At 42.4% G+C, this 20932-nt stretch overlaps 1 protein-coding gene across 2 annotated transcripts in view; it reads left to right on the plus strand.

The window, feature by feature from the left end:
• Positions 1 to 20932, plus strand: part of asz1 (ankyrin repeat, SAM and basic leucine zipper domain containing 1) — a 94988-nt gene that overhangs the window by 14011 nt on the left and 60045 nt on the right. For both annotated transcript variants that reach the window (XM_072269361.1, XM_072269362.1), the window contains exon 2: positions 19016 to 19157. In XM_072269361.1, coding sequence (XP_072125462.1) covers positions 19016 to 19157 — 142 coding nt within the window. The remainder of the gene's footprint in view (positions 1 to 19015; positions 19158 to 20932) is intronic.

A 20932-nucleotide genomic window follows, 5' to 3' on the forward strand; every position in this document is an offset into this window, starting at 1 on the left:
ATGGCATATGGCATATTGGCCTTCATTTATCAGGAAACGAGTTCAAGAGCTGTGATGTAAAACTCTGGTTGGATCACACTTGGAGTATTGTGTTCAGTTCTGGCACCTCATTATGGGAAGGATGTGGAAGCTTTGAAAGTGTGCTGCAAAGATTTCCCAGCATGTTGCCCTGACTGAAGAGAAATTCTCATGAGAGGTTAAATGAGCTGTTCTTTTTGGAGTGAAGGAGGATGAGAGGAGGCTTGATAAGAAGTGTACAAGGTGATATGAGGAAATAGATTGTGTGGACAGCCAGAGACTTTCTACCAGGGCAGAAATGGCTAATATAAGAGAGCATAATTTTAATGTAATTTGAGGAAAGTTTTCGGGGGAGGGGAGTAGTGGCATCCACACCGGACTTTGAGGTAAGCGGTCTGAGGTTCGAATCCGGCCAGCTCTTTGCACGATTTCCATCTGTTCTGGATTGAGCGTCGTGCTAGCAACTCAGCCTCATTAAAAAAAAAACAAATGCTAAAGAAGCAGCGAGGTTGCCACCCAATGTGCCACAAGGCGCAGAGTAGAACAATAACGATGGGGAGGGGGGTGTCAGAGGTAGGTTTTATACATAGAAAGTGGTAGCTGTGTGGAGCATGCTGCCGGACTGGTGCTGGTGCTAGAGGCAGGTACGTTAGGCACATTTAAGAGATTCTTGGAGATCCACGTGGATGAAAGAAAAATGGAGGGCTATGTGGGAGGAATGGTTAGATTGATTTTAGAGTAGGTTAAAAAGCTAGTACAACATCATGGGCTGAAGGGCCTGTATGGTTCTATGATTAGTTTCTATAAATTTAACTACAATGTGAACAATTTGCTGCAGGACATGATATATTATAAGGAAACTATATTTTACAGCTGAGAATTTTGTTGTGCAGTAATTTTTGATGGCTTCCATATTCACAGCCTAGCTTAGTTTAGAAGCTATATATGTAATACTTTACTCATAGTGTAAAGTTCTCCCGATTCATGCTGCTCTTTAAATTGCAATAATTCACTATTGATTATCACACTGTTAATATGCCCGTGTAACTGGTTCTTAGCAGTAAACACCAAAGATGTTCTAATTGAATAAATGTTGCTTATTATTCTGATGTATAATATAACTGTCATCTTAAATATATAAGCAACTAGTTGGTAACTGAGAAATTAGCTAGTTAACTGAATTAGCAATCCAGAATTTTTGATTAACAATCTACGTCATGAGTTTAAATTCTTCAAGATATCTAGGAATTTAAGTCGAGATATTAAAAAGATACTGTAAAAATGAACAGGAAATTGCCAAACACATTGACTTCATTTTATGAATGGAAATGTGATGTGCTCATTAAGTCTGACTTATTTATGGATTCATACCAATATAGTTGTATCATAACTGCCTTGAAAATCATCCAACAAGTCAAACAATGGTAACATATCAAAAAGATGGCTGTGTATCATACTTGACTCTGCACAAGTGATTGCAGAGGGAAAGATAGAGATGTGGCAACCATTTATTGCCCATCACATAGAGCCATAGAAAACTACATCACAGAAACAGGCCCTTCAGTCCATCTAGTCCACACTGAACCATTTTGACTGCCTAGTCCCGTCAACAAGCACCCAGACCATAGCCCTCCATACCCCACGCATCCACGTGTATATTAGTTAGGGTGGCTAAGACTTTTGCATAATAGTGTATTTATCAATGTGGAACAGAGAGCAATTGTCTTAGTAATCATTATAGAATGTATCTCTGGTGCTTCCCACTCCCTCCCTTCTCCCGTCCCCTTTTCGCAACCATAATTTCCCTCTCCCTGCCCCCATCCCACTCTGTCTGCAAAAAAGACCCATATCAGAATCAGTTTTTTTTTTACTCACATATGTTATAAAATATGTTCTTTTTTTATGTGTGCCAGCAGTACAGTGCAATACAAAAAATTACTATAGTACTGTGCAAAATAATCTTAGGCACTCTAGCTATTTGCCTAAGACTTTTACACAGTGGTGTATGTAAAATAAAACAATTGCATCATTAATGTGAAGGAAGAGTTAATGTTAGGTGGGTGGATTTTAAATATACAATGTTCATATTTAATTTACCTAATTCCCTTATCTCATCTGGAAAGTTCACAAGGAAAGTTAAAATCACGATGACATGAATTTTTCATTCAGAGTTACACCATAGCTTTTAAACACATGTGATTGTTATTTAATGATTCAGACTATTGAGATTCTCTGACATTTATATTGCTAACTATAAGGAAAATGGTGTGTTCTTTCCCAATAACTGAATGCTTATATATAGCTGTGGACCTGTGATATCATTAATTTTAGAATGCGAAGGATGAAATTTTGAAATGAGGGCCCTGTAACTTGCCTCAGTCTTCTAACCTAATTATTCCTGACATTGAATTCTTTGTGTAGACACCTTTCCCACTGCAGCACAATCATGGAAAAGACTCTTAATTTTGTAAAATTTAAAATTAAATTGCATACAAGCATACATATGAATTAAGGAGCAGAGGTTGGTCACTTGTTCCTCATGGATTTTCCATGTTTTTTTGTAATTTAATATTTTTTTTAAATTTAGTATGCTGGCAATTGTTAAGATCATTGCTGATCTGACTGTAATCTCAATGCCACATTTTCACAGGCCTCTAGTAATTTTTCACCTCTTGCTTATCAAGAATCTTTTAAATCTTTGCCTTCAACTATTCAAAGACTTTGCCTCTAGCATCATTTTAAGAAGGATATTCCAAAAACACTCAATCCTCTGAGAGAATAAAAATTCCCTCAATTTTTTCTTAAATGAAAAGTTTCTAGCTATTAACTTCACCCAATTCTATGCTTTCCATCCTCAGCACATCGATGCTGTCAAGTTCCTTCTGGATATTTTGTTCTTCCTCTTCCAAACTTATCTTTTATCTCACATGATCCATTTATTCCAGGTATAGTTACGAAAATCAAAAAGAAGCTGCGGGGGGTTGGAAATCCAAAAGGAGAGAATGCTGGAAGTACTCAGCACATAGATCTGTTTACATGGATGTAGAGTGTTTCCAGCCTTTTCTGTTTTTATATCAGTCTGGGAAACCTTCTCTGAACAGTTTCCAAAACATTTACATTCTTCCTTAAATAAACAGACCAACATGTACACGATATTCCAGATGTGGTCTCATTGAAGCCCTGTATTCTTGAAATGTAATCTTCGTACTTTTACATTCCGTACCTTAGTGCCTTTAAGCATTTTATACAAGTTGTAAAAATTTAACTTCCTAGCTCCAATCCCAATAATGCATCCCTCGTTTCATTTTGACAATCAAAAAAAGACATATTTATGCCTGTTGTCCATTTCATCTTGGCCAACCAATCTCTCATGGTAATATGTAAACTCATTTCCCACAATAACTTCTGACTAGGCGTCTTAGTGAATTTCTTCTGAACACCTAAGTGCAATTCATCCATTGGTTTTCATCTATCCACAACACATTTAGACATAAGAGCATAGTTAGGCCATTCAGTCCATCAAGTTTATTTTGCATTCAATATTGGCTGATTGATTATCCTTCTCAACTTTATTCTTCTGCCTTCGGCCAATAACCTTTGAAACCCTTTCTATTCAAGAACCTATCAACCTCCAATTTAAATATAACCAATGACTTGGCCTTCACTGCCATTTGTGGCAATAATTCCAAAAACCTCTGGCTAAGAAATTCCTCTTCATCCCTGTTTTAATGGGACATCCTTGTACTCTGAGCCTGTGCCCCTGATCCTAGACTGCCCACTATTGGAAACATCTTCTCCAATTCCACTCTCTAGGACTTTCAATATTCGATAGGTTTCAAGAGAACCCCCATCATTCTTCTAAACTCCTGTGAGTGCAAGCCCAGGGCCATCAAATGCATCTTATACATTTACCCTTTCATTCAGGGAATCATTCCCATGAAACTCCTCTGGACTGTGTCCAATGTCAGCACTTCTTTCTTCGATAAGGGGTTAAAACTGCTCACAATACTGCAAATACAATCTGACCAATATCTTATGAGCCTCAGCATTACATCCTTGCTTTTATATTATAGTCCTCTTGAAATGAATGCTAAAATTCCATTTGCCTTTCTTACCACTGACTCAGCCTGCAAGATTACCTTTAAATAATCCTGCACATGGATTCCCAAGTCCCTCTGCACCTCTGATTTATGAATTTGCTCCCTGTTTAGAAAATAACTTCTTCTACAAAGTGCATGACCATACACTTCCTACACTGTATTCCATCTGCCACTTCTTTGCCCATTCTCCTAATCTGTCTAAATGCTTCTGCATAATCTGTATCCTCATCACTACCTACCCCTCCACCTGTCTTTGTTCCATCCATAAACTTGGGCACAAAGCCCGTTAATCCTGTCTTCCAGATCATTGACATAAAATGTGAAAAGAAACAACGCAATCTCAACCCCTGCAGAACACCACTAGCTCAGGTTCCATGTCTTCTACTTTGAGCCTGTGTTCCTTGAGCAGCTGACACTTGCTGTAGGTGTGGTTATCAGCATCCACAATGGGATCCCCCAGCTCCTGCATCACATAGTTACAAAACATCACCTGAGCCTGTATCATTGTTTTATTTAATTTGTTGTCATTTGGTATCTTTTTGGTTATAGAAAACAAATGTATGTTTCTAATTTTTTAAACCCTTACCTGTTTTTACCTGCTACTCACCTGTGTCCCCTTTGCTGAACCCTGTTGAACCAAAGCCTCAGAACTTGGGCTGTCCACTGGCCCACTCCAACAGTGGCTGAACCAAAATGGTCTCCTCCTCTGCTCGCCAAAGACTCTCAAGACAAAACCTCAAACGCCCCGTCCCAACACTGGTCGCACCCACAATGACTGCTTTGCTTAACTGAATTTCTTTTTATTGGCCCTTGCTGCTTGCCTAATAACCTGCGATATCTGAAGCCCACCGTCAAGTCAGAAAGCCCCCACTTACTTTTTATATCTTTCATTTGCTTATCTCAGATCAAGCAGCCACTCTCAATATTTAAAGCCCGTCAAAACGTCCCGAGAGGCCCCCTCTCTTTTTAATTCGCTAACCTCAAAGCAAGCGATCTGAAGCCTGCTGAAAAGTCCTGAAAGGCCCCATTTACAGAATTATAAATTCCTTGCTTATTAAGTTCCATTAGACGCACTCCATTGCCAGGACTAATCTGTTACTGTTCAGGTATGTGGTATATCCCATGGATGTTCTCCAAACACCTGCTGTTCATTAAAGTTGCAATAATAGTCAGAACCCACTGCCCATTTGTACTTCAGATGATGTCAGTTATAGGGAGCTTAAAGACTAAGAACATTGGAATCTTCACATCAGAGTCAGAGACAGGTCTGGTGAACATCCACAGGGAATCACTGAGCAACAGATGGAAACAAGGCTGGGATGAGAGAGATAGCTGGGATTGGGAGAGGAGATGCACTCCTCTGACCTTACTCCCAACGTAGGTATCGGGCTTACCCACCACTGCCTCCCTTATCCTGAATGTACATGCTCCAACAAGGATCCTTCAACTTGTACCAGGGCCAGCTGCTCCAGAATGACTTCCTTTCATAGCTCCACCTTGTTGCACCAGAACATAACGCAGTTGGTGCTGGAGGAGGTCACCCGGCCCCTCAGCCCTGTGCCACCACTAAAACTGAAGCTGCCACCCAAGACTGTCAAAGGAGTGTGCTCTGATTGTCAGGCAGAGCACACTCCTTTTGGCCCATCCCATTGATGCTGACCATCAAAGTCCCATCTGTAATAATTCCGATTACGCATATTTGTGTCATTGTGTCCTCTACCTTGGTAATCCAGGTTGTAAAATGTTGTGAAGTTATTTTTCCCCTCACCACTCCCCAGGGACTGCATTCCAAGCTTATCAGGTCTTCTGGGTGAAGACAGGGCTTCTAGAAATCTTCACTGAACCTCTTAGTACTTAGCTTAAAACTGCACCCTCTGGTTCCAGTTATCTCGATTGTGAGTGGCAACTTGGATCGTGTTGGGGTAGCTGCTGGGCATCATGAAAGGGGAGGGTAAGCAGCTAGAGATCATTGTTTATGTTGATACTACTGACATTAGTGGAACGAGGGCATAAAACACTGGAGCAGAATCGGGCCATTCAGCCCATCGAGTCTGCTCTGCCATTCCATCATGACTGATTCATTATCCCTTTCAACCCCAATCTTCTTCCTGTAACCTTTGACATCCCTGCTAACCAAGAACCTATCAACCTCTGCTTCAAATATACCCAATGAGTGGATGAGGTCCTGAAATGTTTATGTTGGTAGTTGGGCAGAAGCTTAAAGAGCAGGACATATAATTTTTGGATCCTTTCCTGTGCCATGTGCTACTGAATATAAAAATTAAGAGGGTAGGCAAGATTAATGTGTTACTAAAGAGATAATGCACGAGTTGGGTTTTCGTACAGATCACTGGGGCTATTTCTAGGGCAGGTGAGCTGCTGTTGGGGAGGGTTTAAACGTATTTGCCTATGGTATGAGGTACAGAGTAATTGTCCAGTTGGTGAGATAGAGTCAATTATAAATGATAAATCCAGCAATTCCATTAGGGCCATAATAAGACACATGGGAGGGCTGGTGGTCTAATCTGCATTTGCTTTAATGCAAACAGCCTGACCGATTAGTCAATTGAACTTGGATTATTGATCAGCACACAGAAATATGATACTATTGCAATGGCAGAAATATGGTTGAAAGAAGAGCAGGACTGGCAGCTCAGTTTTCCAGGATTTATAAGTGTCAGGTATGATGAGGAAAAGGTGGGGGGAGGGGGGGTCTCAAAATTATTGTTTTAGGAAACCACAGCAGTCCTCAGAGAGGAGACTTTGGAAGGCTGTTCTAATGAGGCCTCATAGATCAAACTTCAAGAATAGAGGTTACTTTGCTGGGTTATATCACAGATCTTGCAATGATTGGTGGGATATAGAGGAGCAGATATGTAGACAAATCTCAGAAAGGTGTAAAGGTAAGAGGGTTTGCACTTGTGAGGGTATTCAATTGAGAGGAAATTGTGTACTGTAGTTTGAAGAGATTTTTTTTGATCCAAAAGCCATACTATAGGACTGTACAGGATTTGTAAAAGAGGAACCAGTTGCACATAACGCAGAATGGGACCAAAATCCTAGCGGTGAGGTTTGGTGGTGCTACTGGGAGGTTTAAATCTGAAATGGCATGGGACTGGGGCTCGGAGTAGATGTTCATGAAGCGATAAAGTTACCGAAGGAAAAACATTGGTGAGTCCAATAGGCAGAGCAAGAGGCAAATACACTTGAGGGCAAACCAAAGCTAAACTGCATGTGCCACACATTTTAATTCCACATCCCATTCCCATTCTGACATGTCCATCCACGGCCTCCTCTACTGTAAAGATGAAGCCACACTCAGGTTGGAGGAACAACACCTTATATTCCGTCTGGGTAGCCTCCAACCTGATGGCATGAACATTGACTTCTCTAACTTCTGCTAAGGCCCCACCTCCCCCTCGTATCCCATCTGTTACTCATTTTTATGCATACATTCTTTCTCTCACTCTCCTTTTTCTCCCTCTGTCCCTCTGAATATACCTCTTGCCCATCCTCTGGGGTCCCCCCCCCCCCCCGTCTTTCTTCCCGGACCTCCTGTCCCATGATCCTCTCGTATCCCCTTTTGCCAATCACCTGTCCAGCTCTTGGCTCCATCCCTCCCCCTCCTGTCTTCTCCTATCATTTTGGATCTCCCCCTCCCCCTCCAAATTTCAAATCCCTTACTCACTCTTCCCTCAGTTAGTCCTGACGAAGGGTCTCGGCCTGAAAGGTCGACTGCACCTCTTCCTACAGATGCTGCCTGGCCTGCTGTGTTCACCAGCAACTTTGATGTGTGTTGCTTGAATTTCCAGCATCTGCAGAATTCCTGTTGTTTGCATTTAAATTCACTACTGCGAAGCCTCTTCCGGTGATGCCTACACCGAAGAAGTTTAGATCCTCTCTTCGACGGGAGTTCAGTGAAACCATCTCTCACTGCTCCCCATCTATAATTTCTTTGGCTCTTCAACTTTTCGACCACACTTTGACTCAGACTCGCTATCACAGCCATATATCCTTTCTTGGAACGTGCCTCCGTCACCAACTTACTCCAGTTGGCTTTAGGATTCGTTTCCAAGCCTCTCAGTTTGGACCTTCTGAGAATCGCAGGTACTCACATTTTATTGACTCTGCCTCTCGCCGCTTCTCCCGTCAAGCTCTGAAGGCGACTCTCTCCGCCATGAGGAGGTACTTGGTGTCCCTATCCCAGACCCTTCCACACCTTCGGGACACTTTCTTCGCCGTCTGTAATGGTCCTACCCGTTATTTCATCCTCCGTCGGATTCACGCCTGCGATCGCTGTTTTTTTGACTTTGTCATGTTAGGCAAAGATCGCAAGATCCTACATCTACGGACTCCAGAGCCTGCCGGCCCCGACGCTAGCAGGCATGAACTTCAGATTGCGGCTCCTGCCATTGACCTCGGCGGCTCCAACACCTCAGGGCATATTCAAAACCCGGACTCCAGCAACGACCATGGACACCTTCACAGCGATTGCGCAACCACCAACTGCGACGCCAGCCTTGAACTCCAGGCCGGGTCTTTATGTGCTGCTGTTGTGACTCCTGTCTCCCCTTCCCCCACCAATACCCTGCAATCCCGTCTCCTTCAGATCCCATCGTCAGCTCCTGGGTACTCAGAGGCTCCATCTTCCTCTCACCCCAACCCTCCCTCTCCATTGACACCCCCAGCCTCCCCCCTCCCGCCTCTGATCCCAGCTCTCAAGATTCCAGCCTTGAACTCCAGGCCGGGTCTTTATGTGCTGCTGTTGTGACTCCCATCTCCCCTTCCCCCACCACCACTCCGCAGCCCCGTCTTCCTCAGATCCCACCGTCAACTCCTGGGCCCTCAGAGGCTCCATCTTCCTCTCACCCCAACCCTCCCCTCTCCACTGACACCCCCAGCCTCCCCCCTCCCCCCTCTGATCCCAGCTCTCATCCGTGCCGGGTCTTTACCATCCCCTCCGACCTTCAACTGTCGGAGGCAGAACGCTCTGTTCTCAGTAAGGGCCTCACGTTTGTCCCCCTTCGCCCACACCTCAGCAAGTTCCGTGTTCGCCATGATGCGGACCTTTTCTTCCGCCGTCTCCGTCTCCAAGCCTACTTCTTCGGCAAGGATGCTTCCACCCCCACCGATGACCCCTTCTCCCGTCTTCAACCCTCCTCTTCTTCATGGACACCCCACTCTGGTCTTCTGCCTGCTCTGGATCTCTTTATCGCTAATTGCCGACGGGACATCAACTGCCTCGACTTCACCGCACCTTGTTCCCATTCCAACCTCACTCCTTCCGAACGCTCTGCTCTCCACTCCCTCCGCACTAATCCTAACCTTATTATTAAACCCACCGATAAGGGGGGTGCTGTTGTAGTCTGGTGAACTGACGTCTACCTTGCCGAGGCACAGCGACAACTCGTGGATACCTCCTCTTATTTACCCCTCGATCGTGACCCCACTAAGGAGCACCAGGCCATTGTCTCCCACACCATCACCAACTTTATCCGCTCAGGGGATCTCCCATCCACTGCTACCAACCTTATAGTTCCCACACCCCGCACTTCCCGTTTCTACCTCCTACCCAAGTTCCACAAACCTGCCTGTCCTGGCCGACCTATTGTCTCAGCTTGCTCCTGCCCCAACGAATTCATCTCTGCATACCTCGACACTGTTTTATCACCCCTTGTTCAATCCCTTCCGACCTATGTTCGTGACACTTCTCACGCTCTTAAACTTTTCGATGATTTTAAGTTCCCTGGCCCCCACTGCTTTATTTTCACCATGGATGTCCATCCCCCATCAGGAAGGTCTTAAAGCTCTACGCTTCTTTTTGGATTCCAGACCTAATCAGTTCCCCTCTACCACCACTCTGCTCCGTCTAGCGGAATTAGTCCTTACTCTTAATAATTTCTCCTTTGGCTTCTCCCACTTCCTCCAAACTAAAGGTGTAGCTCTGGGCACCCGTATGGGTCCTAGCTATGCCTGCCTTTTTGTTGGGTTTGTGGAACAATCTATGTTCCGTGCCTATTCTGGTATCTGTCCCCCAATTTCCTTCGCTACATCGATGACTGCATTGGCGCTGCTTCCTGCACGCATGCAGAACTCGTTGACTTTATTAACTTTGCCTCCAACTTTCACCCTGCCCTCAAGTTTACCTGGTCCATTTCCGACACCTCCCTCCCCTTTCTAGATCTTTCTGTCTCTGTCTCCGGAGGCAGCTTATCCACTGATGTCTACTATAAGCCTACTGACTCTCACAGCTATCTGGACCATTCCTCTTCTCACCCTGTCTCTTGCAAAAACGCCATCCCCTTCTCGCAATTCCTCCGTCTCCGCCGCATCTGCTCTCAGGATGAGGCTTTTCATTCTAGGATGAGGGAGATGTCTTCCTTTTTTAAAGAAAAGGGCTTCCCTTCCTCCACTATCAACTCTGCTCTTAAACGCATCTCCCCCATTTCACGTACATCTGCTCTCACTCCATCCTCTCGCCACCCCACTAGGAATAGGGTTCCCCTGGTCCTCACCTACCACCCCACCAGCCTCCGGGTCCAACATATTATTCTCCGTAACTCCCGCCACCTCCAACGGGATCCCACCACTAAGCACATCTTTCCCTCCCCCCCCCCCCTGCATTCCGCAGGGATCGCTCCCTACACAACTCCCTTGTCCATTCGTCCCCCCCATCCCTCCCCACTGATCTCCCTCCTGGCACTTATCCGTGTAAGCGGAACAAGTGCTACACATGCCCTTATACTTCCTCCCTTACCACCATTCAGGGCCCCAAACAGTCCTTCCAGGTGAGGCAACACTTCACCTGTGAGTCGACTGGGGTGATATACTGTGTCCGGTGCTCCCGATGTGGCCTTTTATATATTGGCGAGACCCGACGCAGACTGGGAGACCGCTTTGCTGAACATCTACGCTCTGTCCGCCAGAGAAAGCAGGATCTCCCAGTGGCCACACATTTTAATTCCACATCCCATTCCCATTCTGACATGTCCATCCACGGCCTCCTCTACTGTAAAGATGAAGCCACACTCAGGTTGGAGGAACAACACCTTATATTCCGTCTGGGTAGCCTCCAACCTGATGGCATGAACATCGACTTCTCTAACTTCCGCTAAGGCCCCACCTCCCCCTCCTATCCCATCTGTTACTCATTTTTATGCACACATTCTTTCTCTCACTCTCCTTTTTCTCCCTCTGTCCCTCTGAATATACCTCTTGCCCATCCTCTGGGTCCCCCCCCCTTGTCTTTCTTCCCGGACCTCCTGTCCCATGATCCTCTCGTATCCCCTTTTGCCAATCACCTGTCCAGCTCTTGGCTCCATCCCTCCCCCTCCTGTCTTCTCCTATCATTTTGGATCTCCTCCTCCCCCTCCAACTTTCAAATCCCTTACTCACTCTTCCTTCAGTTAGTCCTGACGAAGGGTCTCGGCCTGAAAGGTCGACTGCACCTCTTCCTACAGATGCTGCCTGGCCTGCTGCGTTCACCAGCAACTTTGATGTGTGTTGCTTGAATTTCCAGCATCTGCAGAATTCCTGTTCTAAACTGCATGTATTTTAATGCAAGGGGCCTCATTAGTAAGGTTAACTGATATTAAAGCTTTAATTAACATGTGACTACAATATTGTTGCCATCACTGAGAAATCACTGGCAATACTGGCAAATTGTATCCTGGGGCATAGAATTTTCAGGTAAGAGAGGAGATGGCATATTGTGCTGTTAGTCATGGAGTACAATACATTATTTCATCATAGAGAGAAAATATCCTTGAAGGGTCCTCAAATGAGGCCAAAGGGGTAGAGATTAGTAACTAAGAGGGCATTGTCACTTTGCTGGGAGTGTATTGCAGATTTGCTCGCAGACAGTGAGAGATTGAGGAATAAATTTGTGGGCAAATGGCAACTTCTTCAAGACCTCCAGTAAATTGGTCAGACTTGATTTCTTTTCACAAATCCATGTTGACTTTGCCTGTTTACCTTCAACTTTTTGAAGTGCCCTGCTATAACACCTTCAATAATAGTTTCCAACATGTTCTCTAGGTCTGATGTTAAGCTAACTTCTCTGTAGTTTCCTGCTTTCAGTCTCTTTCCCTTTTTGAATAAAGAAGTTACATCTGCTACTTTTCAATCTCATGAAACCTTCCTCTAATGTAAGAATTAAGGAAATAATCCTAATTAATTGTTGTGGCAAATAAAACATACAACTCTCAAATATGTTTATTATTCCATGTGGTTGAACATGGAACCACGTGGTGGAACGTAACCCATATTCCATCTGCTTGGAATAAGACCATAAGATAGAGGAGCAGAATTGGGCCATTTGGCCCAATGAGTCTGCTCTGCTATCTCATCATGGTTGATTCACTTTCCCTCTCAGCCCCAGTCTCCTGCTTTCTCCCCATATCCTTTCTAATCAAGAATCTATCAACCTCTGCCTTAAACATAGCTGGTGATTTAGCCTCCACAGCCGCATGTGACAATGAATTCCACAGATTCACCTCTCTCTAGCTAAAGAAATACCTCCTCATCTCAGTTCTAAAAGGACTCCCCTCTGTTCTGAGGCTATGTCTTCTGATCTTAGACTCCCCCACCTTAGGAAACATCCACTCTATTTTGGCCTTTCACCGTTCGATAGGTTTCAATGAAGCCACCCCTCATTTTGAATTTCAGTAAGTAGAGCCCAGAGTCATCAAACGCTCCTCATGTGACAAGCTTTTCAATTCTGGAATTGCGTTGGTGAACCTCCTTTGAAACCTCTCCAATTTGAGCACATCCTTTTCTTAGATAATGTGATTATGTTCCATATTAAAATAACCACAATGTTGGATATTTTATTACATTAACATGGAATAAAGAAGAAAGAAGAGAAGATGGCGGCGTGACACAGCGCGCAGCGGCCACTCCAGAATGAATATCTGTTATTTGTTAAGTAGGATGTCATGCACAATCCTGATTTGATGGAGATGGATGTGAGAAGCACAGAGGAACATCTGGTGAAACTTCTGAAATGCTTGTTTTGCTGCCGCTGCTACTGTGCGATCTAGAATCTCTGGAGGGGAAGGCCCCAAATCCTCGGCCTTGCCTGTTGCTCAGCGTCGGGGCCGAAGTGCTCGGCGGAGATGGTGCTCGGTGTTGGAGGGTTGTGGGTGCTTCCAGGGTGCTGCATCGGCAAGTTTGCGGCGCTGGAGGTTCATGGTAGGGAGAGTTTTTCTTCCTTCTACCGTCTGCGTGAGATGATGGGGCTATCGGGACTTTGAGACTTTTTTTTTACCGTGCCCATGGTCTGCTCTTTATCAAATTACAGTATTGCTTTGCACTGTTGTAACTGTATGTTATAATTATGTGGTTCTTGTCAGTTTTAGTCTTGGTCTGTCTTGAGCTTCTGTGATATCATACCGGAGGAGCATTGTATCATTTCGTAATGCATGCATTACTAAATGACAATAAGCAAGGACTGAGTGTCTTCATAATCTAATCTAATCTAATTCACATGATTTTAATAAATCAGTAGATTATTTAAAACAATATCAAAGAAGTGGAAGGAATATTATACTTACAATGTATACTATCCACGGCTGATTTCTTGCTGGTAAGTGCACATGTAGAGATATTGAAAACATAGATCTGGTTTCACCCAAAGAGTCTAACTCTCTGTTAGTGTCTTGACACATACTACTTAACATATACCCGAAACTCTCTTTACACAAGAAGCTTGTTAGGTGTCCGACACTGTAACCATGCATTAGCAGTAATTATAGTTTTAAGAGAATATTGAAGTGATGAAAAATTTGTCATTTCAGTGTTTCAGTTGGGGTTCTAGAGGAGGCCAGTTACTTGAGACCATCGTTGTATTTGTTTTATTATTTGAGATAATAAATTACTGCTCTGGAATATGCCACTTGCTGTTTGTAAGTAAGCTGCTTTAATAGTCAAGTGCAAAAAAAATTATAGGTTTTATAGATTATGAACTAGTGAAAATCATGTCTTCCTCTCCTGTTTTTCAGAAATTTACTATTTGCTTAAATATGTTAAATGTTAATATTTAAGCTCTGGTCCATGAATTGATTTTGTCCATCAAGTCATGCTTAAATGGCCTTTTATTTTGAATAACTCCTGAACCGGGAACCAGGTTCATTTCAATGCATTTCAAGTTTAATTGTCATATTACCATACATGAATACACATGATTACAGCCAAATGAGACAGAGTTACTCTGGGTCCAAGGTGCAAAATGCATTTCCAACAGTCACACACAGCATAAAGTACACATAGCCATATAAGATAGAAAGATACAGCCACACAGTACGACCTCGAGCCATCCAGCACCACAGAAAATCTTCAGAGGACCACAGTAGAGATTCTTGTGTCATGTTAAATTTAACTTTCCAGGGTTGTATTCCTAAGAAAATTAATATTTTTCGATTTTGCCCTATCAGAATAAAAGAGCTAAGTATTGTAACTATAATCTTAATATGCTTTAATTATACATTTATTTAAGACACTGTCCTATGGTAAAATCAAATGCTGCTACTTGTTCATTCCCTGGTTTATTTTTATCTTGTTGGTAATGATACATCAGTGCTAGAAATTATTGAAACAAGGAAATCCCAGTTGGGAAAGAGGTTTAGAAATTGTATTCCTAACCTTCACTTTTTAGGCATAGACTCCTGTTTCAGCCTTTAGAGCTTTAAAGGAAATACTCATCTGCACAGTGATATATGCAGTTCACTTTTTCTATTCAATGAACTGGCAAATTATACTTCCATTACTTCTGGCTTTTATTTCCTTTATGTTCTTATCCTTGCACACAATACACAAGATTGAAGCAGACATCTAATGCTGTCTTTACAATTTCTGGTGTTATTGGCAATTCCATTAGCAATTTTATAAAGTGCAGTCCTCTTTATCACTTGGCTACACACATGTGAATACAGTGTTGTTATAAGCATATAAAATAGCAAGTACCAGCAAAACTTGTGAATAAAGAACCATACATTTTGTTTTTGAATTACTTTATTTACTCATATATAGTTGAGTTGATAAAATCCAAACTTCCATTTTATTTGTTCTAGTTTTTATTTTTACATCTCGTTTACATGTTTCATATGTGTGCTCATGCCAAATTATACAAAAGGAAAATAGAAATTTTACCTATGTTAATGCAATTATTTTTTTAAAAGGTTGCAATAATCTTGTGATTATTCAGCTAATGGTATAATGTAGCAAGACGTACAGCATTGAATGAAATTGTCAGTGATGTATCCCAGTAAGATTTTGGCATTTGGCTATGTGTTATAAAACAAAATACAGGTTGAGTACCTCTTATGGAAAATGCCTGGTACCAAAAGTATTTTGGATTTCGGATTTTTAGAATATATAATGGGATAGCTTGGGGTCACCATCACTTCTGACTGAATTTATGTGCTACCATTAAGCAGTCTTTGTCTTATATTTATTCATCACGCATACTCACTTAATAGTAAGAATTAATATAATGAAAATATAATGTGCGCAGGGTAACAAAAGCAGCACAGCAGCATCGAGAGAATACCTGAATCAGCTGTTGAACAGCAACAAACAACAGCAGGTTTTCAGTCGCAACCTAAGATGTTGTATTTTGATTAAAAGGTTACAGCATACTGCGTATTTTTGCATTTTTTTAGGTTTACGTCAGGTATAAAAACAAAAAGCAATGTAGACTTGTTCTGGTGTTAGATTTTCATCAGCAATCTTGGCAAAATTATCAATGAATTTCTTTACTGCTTCGTGATCTGCAGATGCTTTAAAAATATAATGCCATGCCTTAAAATTTCTGCAATCAGCTGCTGAATATTCATAATTACCTTCAATTTTCAGTTCATTGTGATAGATCTTTGCTTATATCATGATTGATATACTGTTAAGCAGTTCGTGTTCGCTCCAACACTAATGTATCAACTCTTTCAATACACGATTGAGATACTCATTTTTGACTTTATGCAGTGTTATGCATTTTCCATTAAGTTCTGTTCGTTACATATGTGAGGTCTGTCTCAGAACTGTCTGTGGTGTTCAGACACCTGCCTGGGAACCTTCCTAGGGGCATCTGGAATTTTCCATTTGTGACATCATGTGGTGCTCAAAAAAGTACAGATTTCAAAGGATTTTGGAATTTCGAGTAAGAAGTGTTCAACCTGTACTACTCCATGAAATGATTTTTGTTCGACGGTAAGTTGCATAGTAACCATTTTACATAAAGGTTTGCCTAACTTTGCAATTAAACAGTGATACGCTCACACCTCCTCAAATTTGCAGAAGCAGTGGCATTCATGTAGTGTTGAAAGTTATGCTGCCAATTTTTTTTTGCTGCAAGCCATACTTTAACTTGTGCTTGGCATTGTAGAGGAACATTTCTTGGAGCAGCGTGAGTGTATTTCACAACACTGGTAGGGCTGGCCAAATCTGTCAAATTAAATCTGAAAGTATTACAAGGAATCTCAGGTCATCATGATCATCCAAGATAAAATTCCTTGATTTTGATGAAAAGCTTTCTCTTAAGTTAATTTGTAAAGCTGTATTTCTGATCGGTAATCTGATAATTTCTTTGATAATGATCAAGATCATGGAAAAAGTAGAAATTGGTTACCAGGATATGGGCATTGTTCTTTCTTTTCTGTGATTGCCATAGCAGCTGGCAGACCATAGTAGCTGTATGCGTGATGCCATTACAGTTCAGGGCATCGGTGTTTGGAGTTCAGTCCCAGCATCCTCTGTAAGGGATCTGTACATCTTCCCCATTGAATGTATGGGTTTTGTCCAGGTACCTTGGTTTCCTTCCACAGTCCAAAGGAACGAGCTCTGGCTCCCCATCTGGCTACTTCAGCTACTCAGGGAAACAGCTATCAGAAGTGCGGTAAGCATGTCCATCGGTGGAAAAAGCTGGATTACCTGCATCTGTGTCTGAACCAGCGAGGGATGAGGAACTGTTGCACACTCTTCCTGACAGAAACAAGGCTTCAAGACACTATTTTGAGCTCGGCCATCCAGTTAGAAGGCCTATTCTCCTTTTGGGCAGACAGAAATGCTGCTAAGGAAGAGGTCTCCGTGCCTACATCAATAAGAACTAGTGTGTGAACACCTCATTAGTAATGGCCCATTGCTTACCATGGATAGAGTTTTTAATGGTGAAGTGTGGGCCCTTCTACTTGCAGAGAGAGTGCACTGCTAATGTGATTATTGCTGTTTAGACTCCCCCTGTGCTTGTGCTGGGAAGGCGCTGCAAGAGCTCTGCGGTGCAATCTGCAACCTCAAAGCCACTCACCCTGATGGTTTCTTCATTGTTGCTGGTGACTTCAATCTTAAAAACTTGAAAACGGTCCTGCCAAAGTTCTACCAGCATGTGAACTTTGCAATCAGAGGAGATAATATTTTGGACCTGGTTTATACCAACGTTCGTGGAGCCGTCAAGGCGATCCCCACCCTCACCTCAAATACTCAGACCACATATCCATTTTGTCTTCCCCTGCAAACAGAGCAGTGATACAAGAAGTCAAACCAGTTCACAGGGAGAATGGGACCTGGCCAGAGGGTACCATCTGAGTGCTGCAGGACTGCTTCAAAAGCACGGACTGGACCGACCATCGTCACGTCAGCTTTGATGACTATGCGAGATCGGTGACTGGCTATATAGGAAAGTGCATTGAGGACATTACTATGATTAAACTCTACCCTGCCAGGGCATACCAGATACCATGACTAACCACAGAGGTTCAATGATACCACAGTGGTTGGCCGCATCAGAGACAATGATGAGTCGACATACTAAGAGGAGGTAGAGAAGATGTCAAATGGTGTGAGAACAACAATCTGAGTCTCAATATGGACAATACAGAAGAGATGACTGTGTACTTCAGGAAGGCACAGGTCGATCACTCTCCATTGCACATCAATGGCTCTACCATAGAGAGAATAGACAGTTCAAAGTTCTTCAGCATGCACATTACAGACAAATAGACCCTTAGTACTCTCCTCACTAGTCAAGAAAGGACAGCAGTGTCTTCACTTTCTGATGAGGTTGAGACATGCAAGGTTCCCCGCCCCCATTCTAACAACCTTCTACAGGAGCACCATTGATGGTGTCCAATCTGGCTGCATCATTGTGTGGTACGGAAGCTACAAGGCATTAGACTACAAGACCTGACAGAGGACAGTAAAAACCTCTGAGAAGATCACTGGGGTCTCTGTTCCCCTAGCTGTGACATTTACCTGGAATGTTGCAAACAACCGGCCTGAAGTATTGTTGAGGATCCTTATCACCTATCTACCTACAATCTCTTTAATCCACTATATCAGGAAGGAGGTACAGAAGGATCAGGGTTAGGACTGCCAGACTGGGTAACAGCTTCTTCCCTCAGCCTCTGAGACTAATGACTACTCTGCCACCACTGATAACCCGTCACTAGGAAAATGAACTGTTTATCTGTGCTATACGTTACTACGTTAATTTTGAATTATATTTTATTTACATATTTATAGTGTGATATTTTGGTTTATGTGCTGTGTGTGATACATGTGTGGATGCGCCATGGTCTGGAGGAACATTGTTTCTTTTGGTTTTATATATATATATATGTTCAGTCAGATGACAAATAAATTTCTATATCTACTGTTTGTATAATTTTATTGTCACTATTGCACTAATAATTTCACAGGATCAAAAGGTAATATCCCTAGTGAGTCAAATTCTCCCCCTTTCTCTCACCCATTCCCCATTATAGTACTCTATTTGCTCTCACTTAAAGGTTAAGCAATGGATGAATACAGAAGGCAATTGGTGCTTAATCATAGTAATGAGCAATGTTGTTTACTCTTTAATACTACATTCTTCTACAATGTATTCAATAAGTTTAATTTTTTTTCAGCCTGTCAAGGCATACGAAATAACAAACAGCTCACTGGACCAGTCATCAGTGCTTGAACCAAAAAGCAATGAAGAGGCAAACGCATTTAAAGAAGCTTTATCATCACAGAATGTGTGTTTGGTTGAACAAATTCTGAACTCTGGTAAGGAAATGCCAGGTATTTTTGATTCATTTATTTTGTTTTTTTATACCATTTCTCTCTCTTCTGCATGCAAGATTTTTTGACTGAGTCTTGGATATTAATATTTCTAGCTTACTCTTCTACAACTGACCACAGTATTGAATTCATACTAAGAACATAAAACATTTATTCTAGAGCTATTAATATGAATTGCTTTTAAAGAGCATCTTCTACATCTCCTGAGTATATCCTGAAGTACTTCATTACTAATTATGTTATTTTAAATTACGGTCTTTTTTGTAATGTGGCAAATGTGACAATCAATGCAGCATGCTTCCAAAATAGCAATATGTTTATGCCCATCACCTCTTTATTATTTAGAGGGGTAAATTAAGGTAAGGTCAGAGCAATCTCAATAGACTGACCAAAGGAGAAATTTTGAGAGTGCAGAGCTTGTATGTTCCTGTCAGGATTAAAGGCAAAGTGAATAGGAATAAGGAACCTTGGTTCTCAAGGGATGTTGCAACTCTGATAAAGAAGAAGAGAGAGTTATATGACATGTATAGGAAACAGGGAGTAAATAAGGTGCTTGAGGAGTATAAAAAGTGCAAGAAAATACTTAAGAAAGAAATCAGGAGGGCTAAAAGAAGACATGAGGTTGCCTTGGCAGTCAAAGTGAAGGATAATCCAAAGAGCTTTTACAGGTATATTAAGAGTAAAAGGATTGTAAGGGATAAAATTGGTCCTCTTGAAGATCAGAGTGGTCGGCTATGTGCGGAACCAAAAGAAATGGGGTAGATCTTAAATGGGTTTTTTGTGTCTGTATTTACTAAGGAAACTGGCATGAAGTCTATGGAATTAAGGGAAACAAGTAGTGAGATCATGGAAACTGTACAGATCGAAAAGGAGGAGGTGCTTGCTATCTTGAGGCTAATTAAAGTGGATAAATCCCCAGGACCTGACGGTATTCCCTCGGACCTTGAAGGAGACTAGTGTTGAAATTGCAGGGGCCCTGGCAGATATATTTAAAATGTCAGTGTCTTCGGGTGAGGTGCCGGAGGATTGGAGAGTGGCTCATGTTGTTCCGTTGTTTAAAAAAGGATCGAAATGTAATCCGGAAAATTATAGGCTGGTAAGGCTGACGTCAGTAGTGGGTAAGTTATTGGAGGGAGTACTAAGAGACAGAATCTACAAGCATTTGGATAGACAGGGACTTTTTAGGGAGAGTCAACATGGCTTTTTGCATGGTAGGTCATGTTTGACCAATCTATTGGAGTTTTTCGAGGAGGTTACCAGGAAAGTGGATGAAGGGAAGGCAGTGGATGTTGTCTACATGGACTTCAGTAAAGCCTTTGACAAGGTCCCGCATAGGAGGTTAGTTAGGAAAATTCACTCGCTAGGTATACATGGAGAGGTGGTAAATTGGATTAGACATTGGCTCAATGGAAGAAGCCAAAAAGTGGTAGTAGAGAATTGCTTCTCAGAGTGGAGCCCTGTGACTAGTGGTGTGCCACAGGGATCAGTGCTGGGTCCATTGTTATTTGTCATCTATATCAGTGATCTGGATGATAGTGTGGTAAATTGGATCAGCAAATTTGCTGATGATACAAAGATTGGAGGTGTAGTGGACAGTGAGGAAGGTTTTCAGAGCCTGCAGAGGGACTTGGACCAGCTGGAAAAATGGGCTGAAAAATGGCAGATGGAGTTTAATACAGACAAGTGTGAGGTATTGCACTTTGGAAGGACAAACCAAGGTAGAACATACAGGGTAAATGGTAAGGCACTGAGGAATGCAG

This window comes from Mobula birostris, chromosome 9, assembly GCF_030028105.1.
Source record: "Mobula birostris isolate sMobBir1 chromosome 9, sMobBir1.hap1, whole genome shotgun sequence".
NCBI lineage: Eukaryota > Metazoa > Chordata > Chondrichthyes > Myliobatiformes > Myliobatidae > Mobula > Mobula birostris.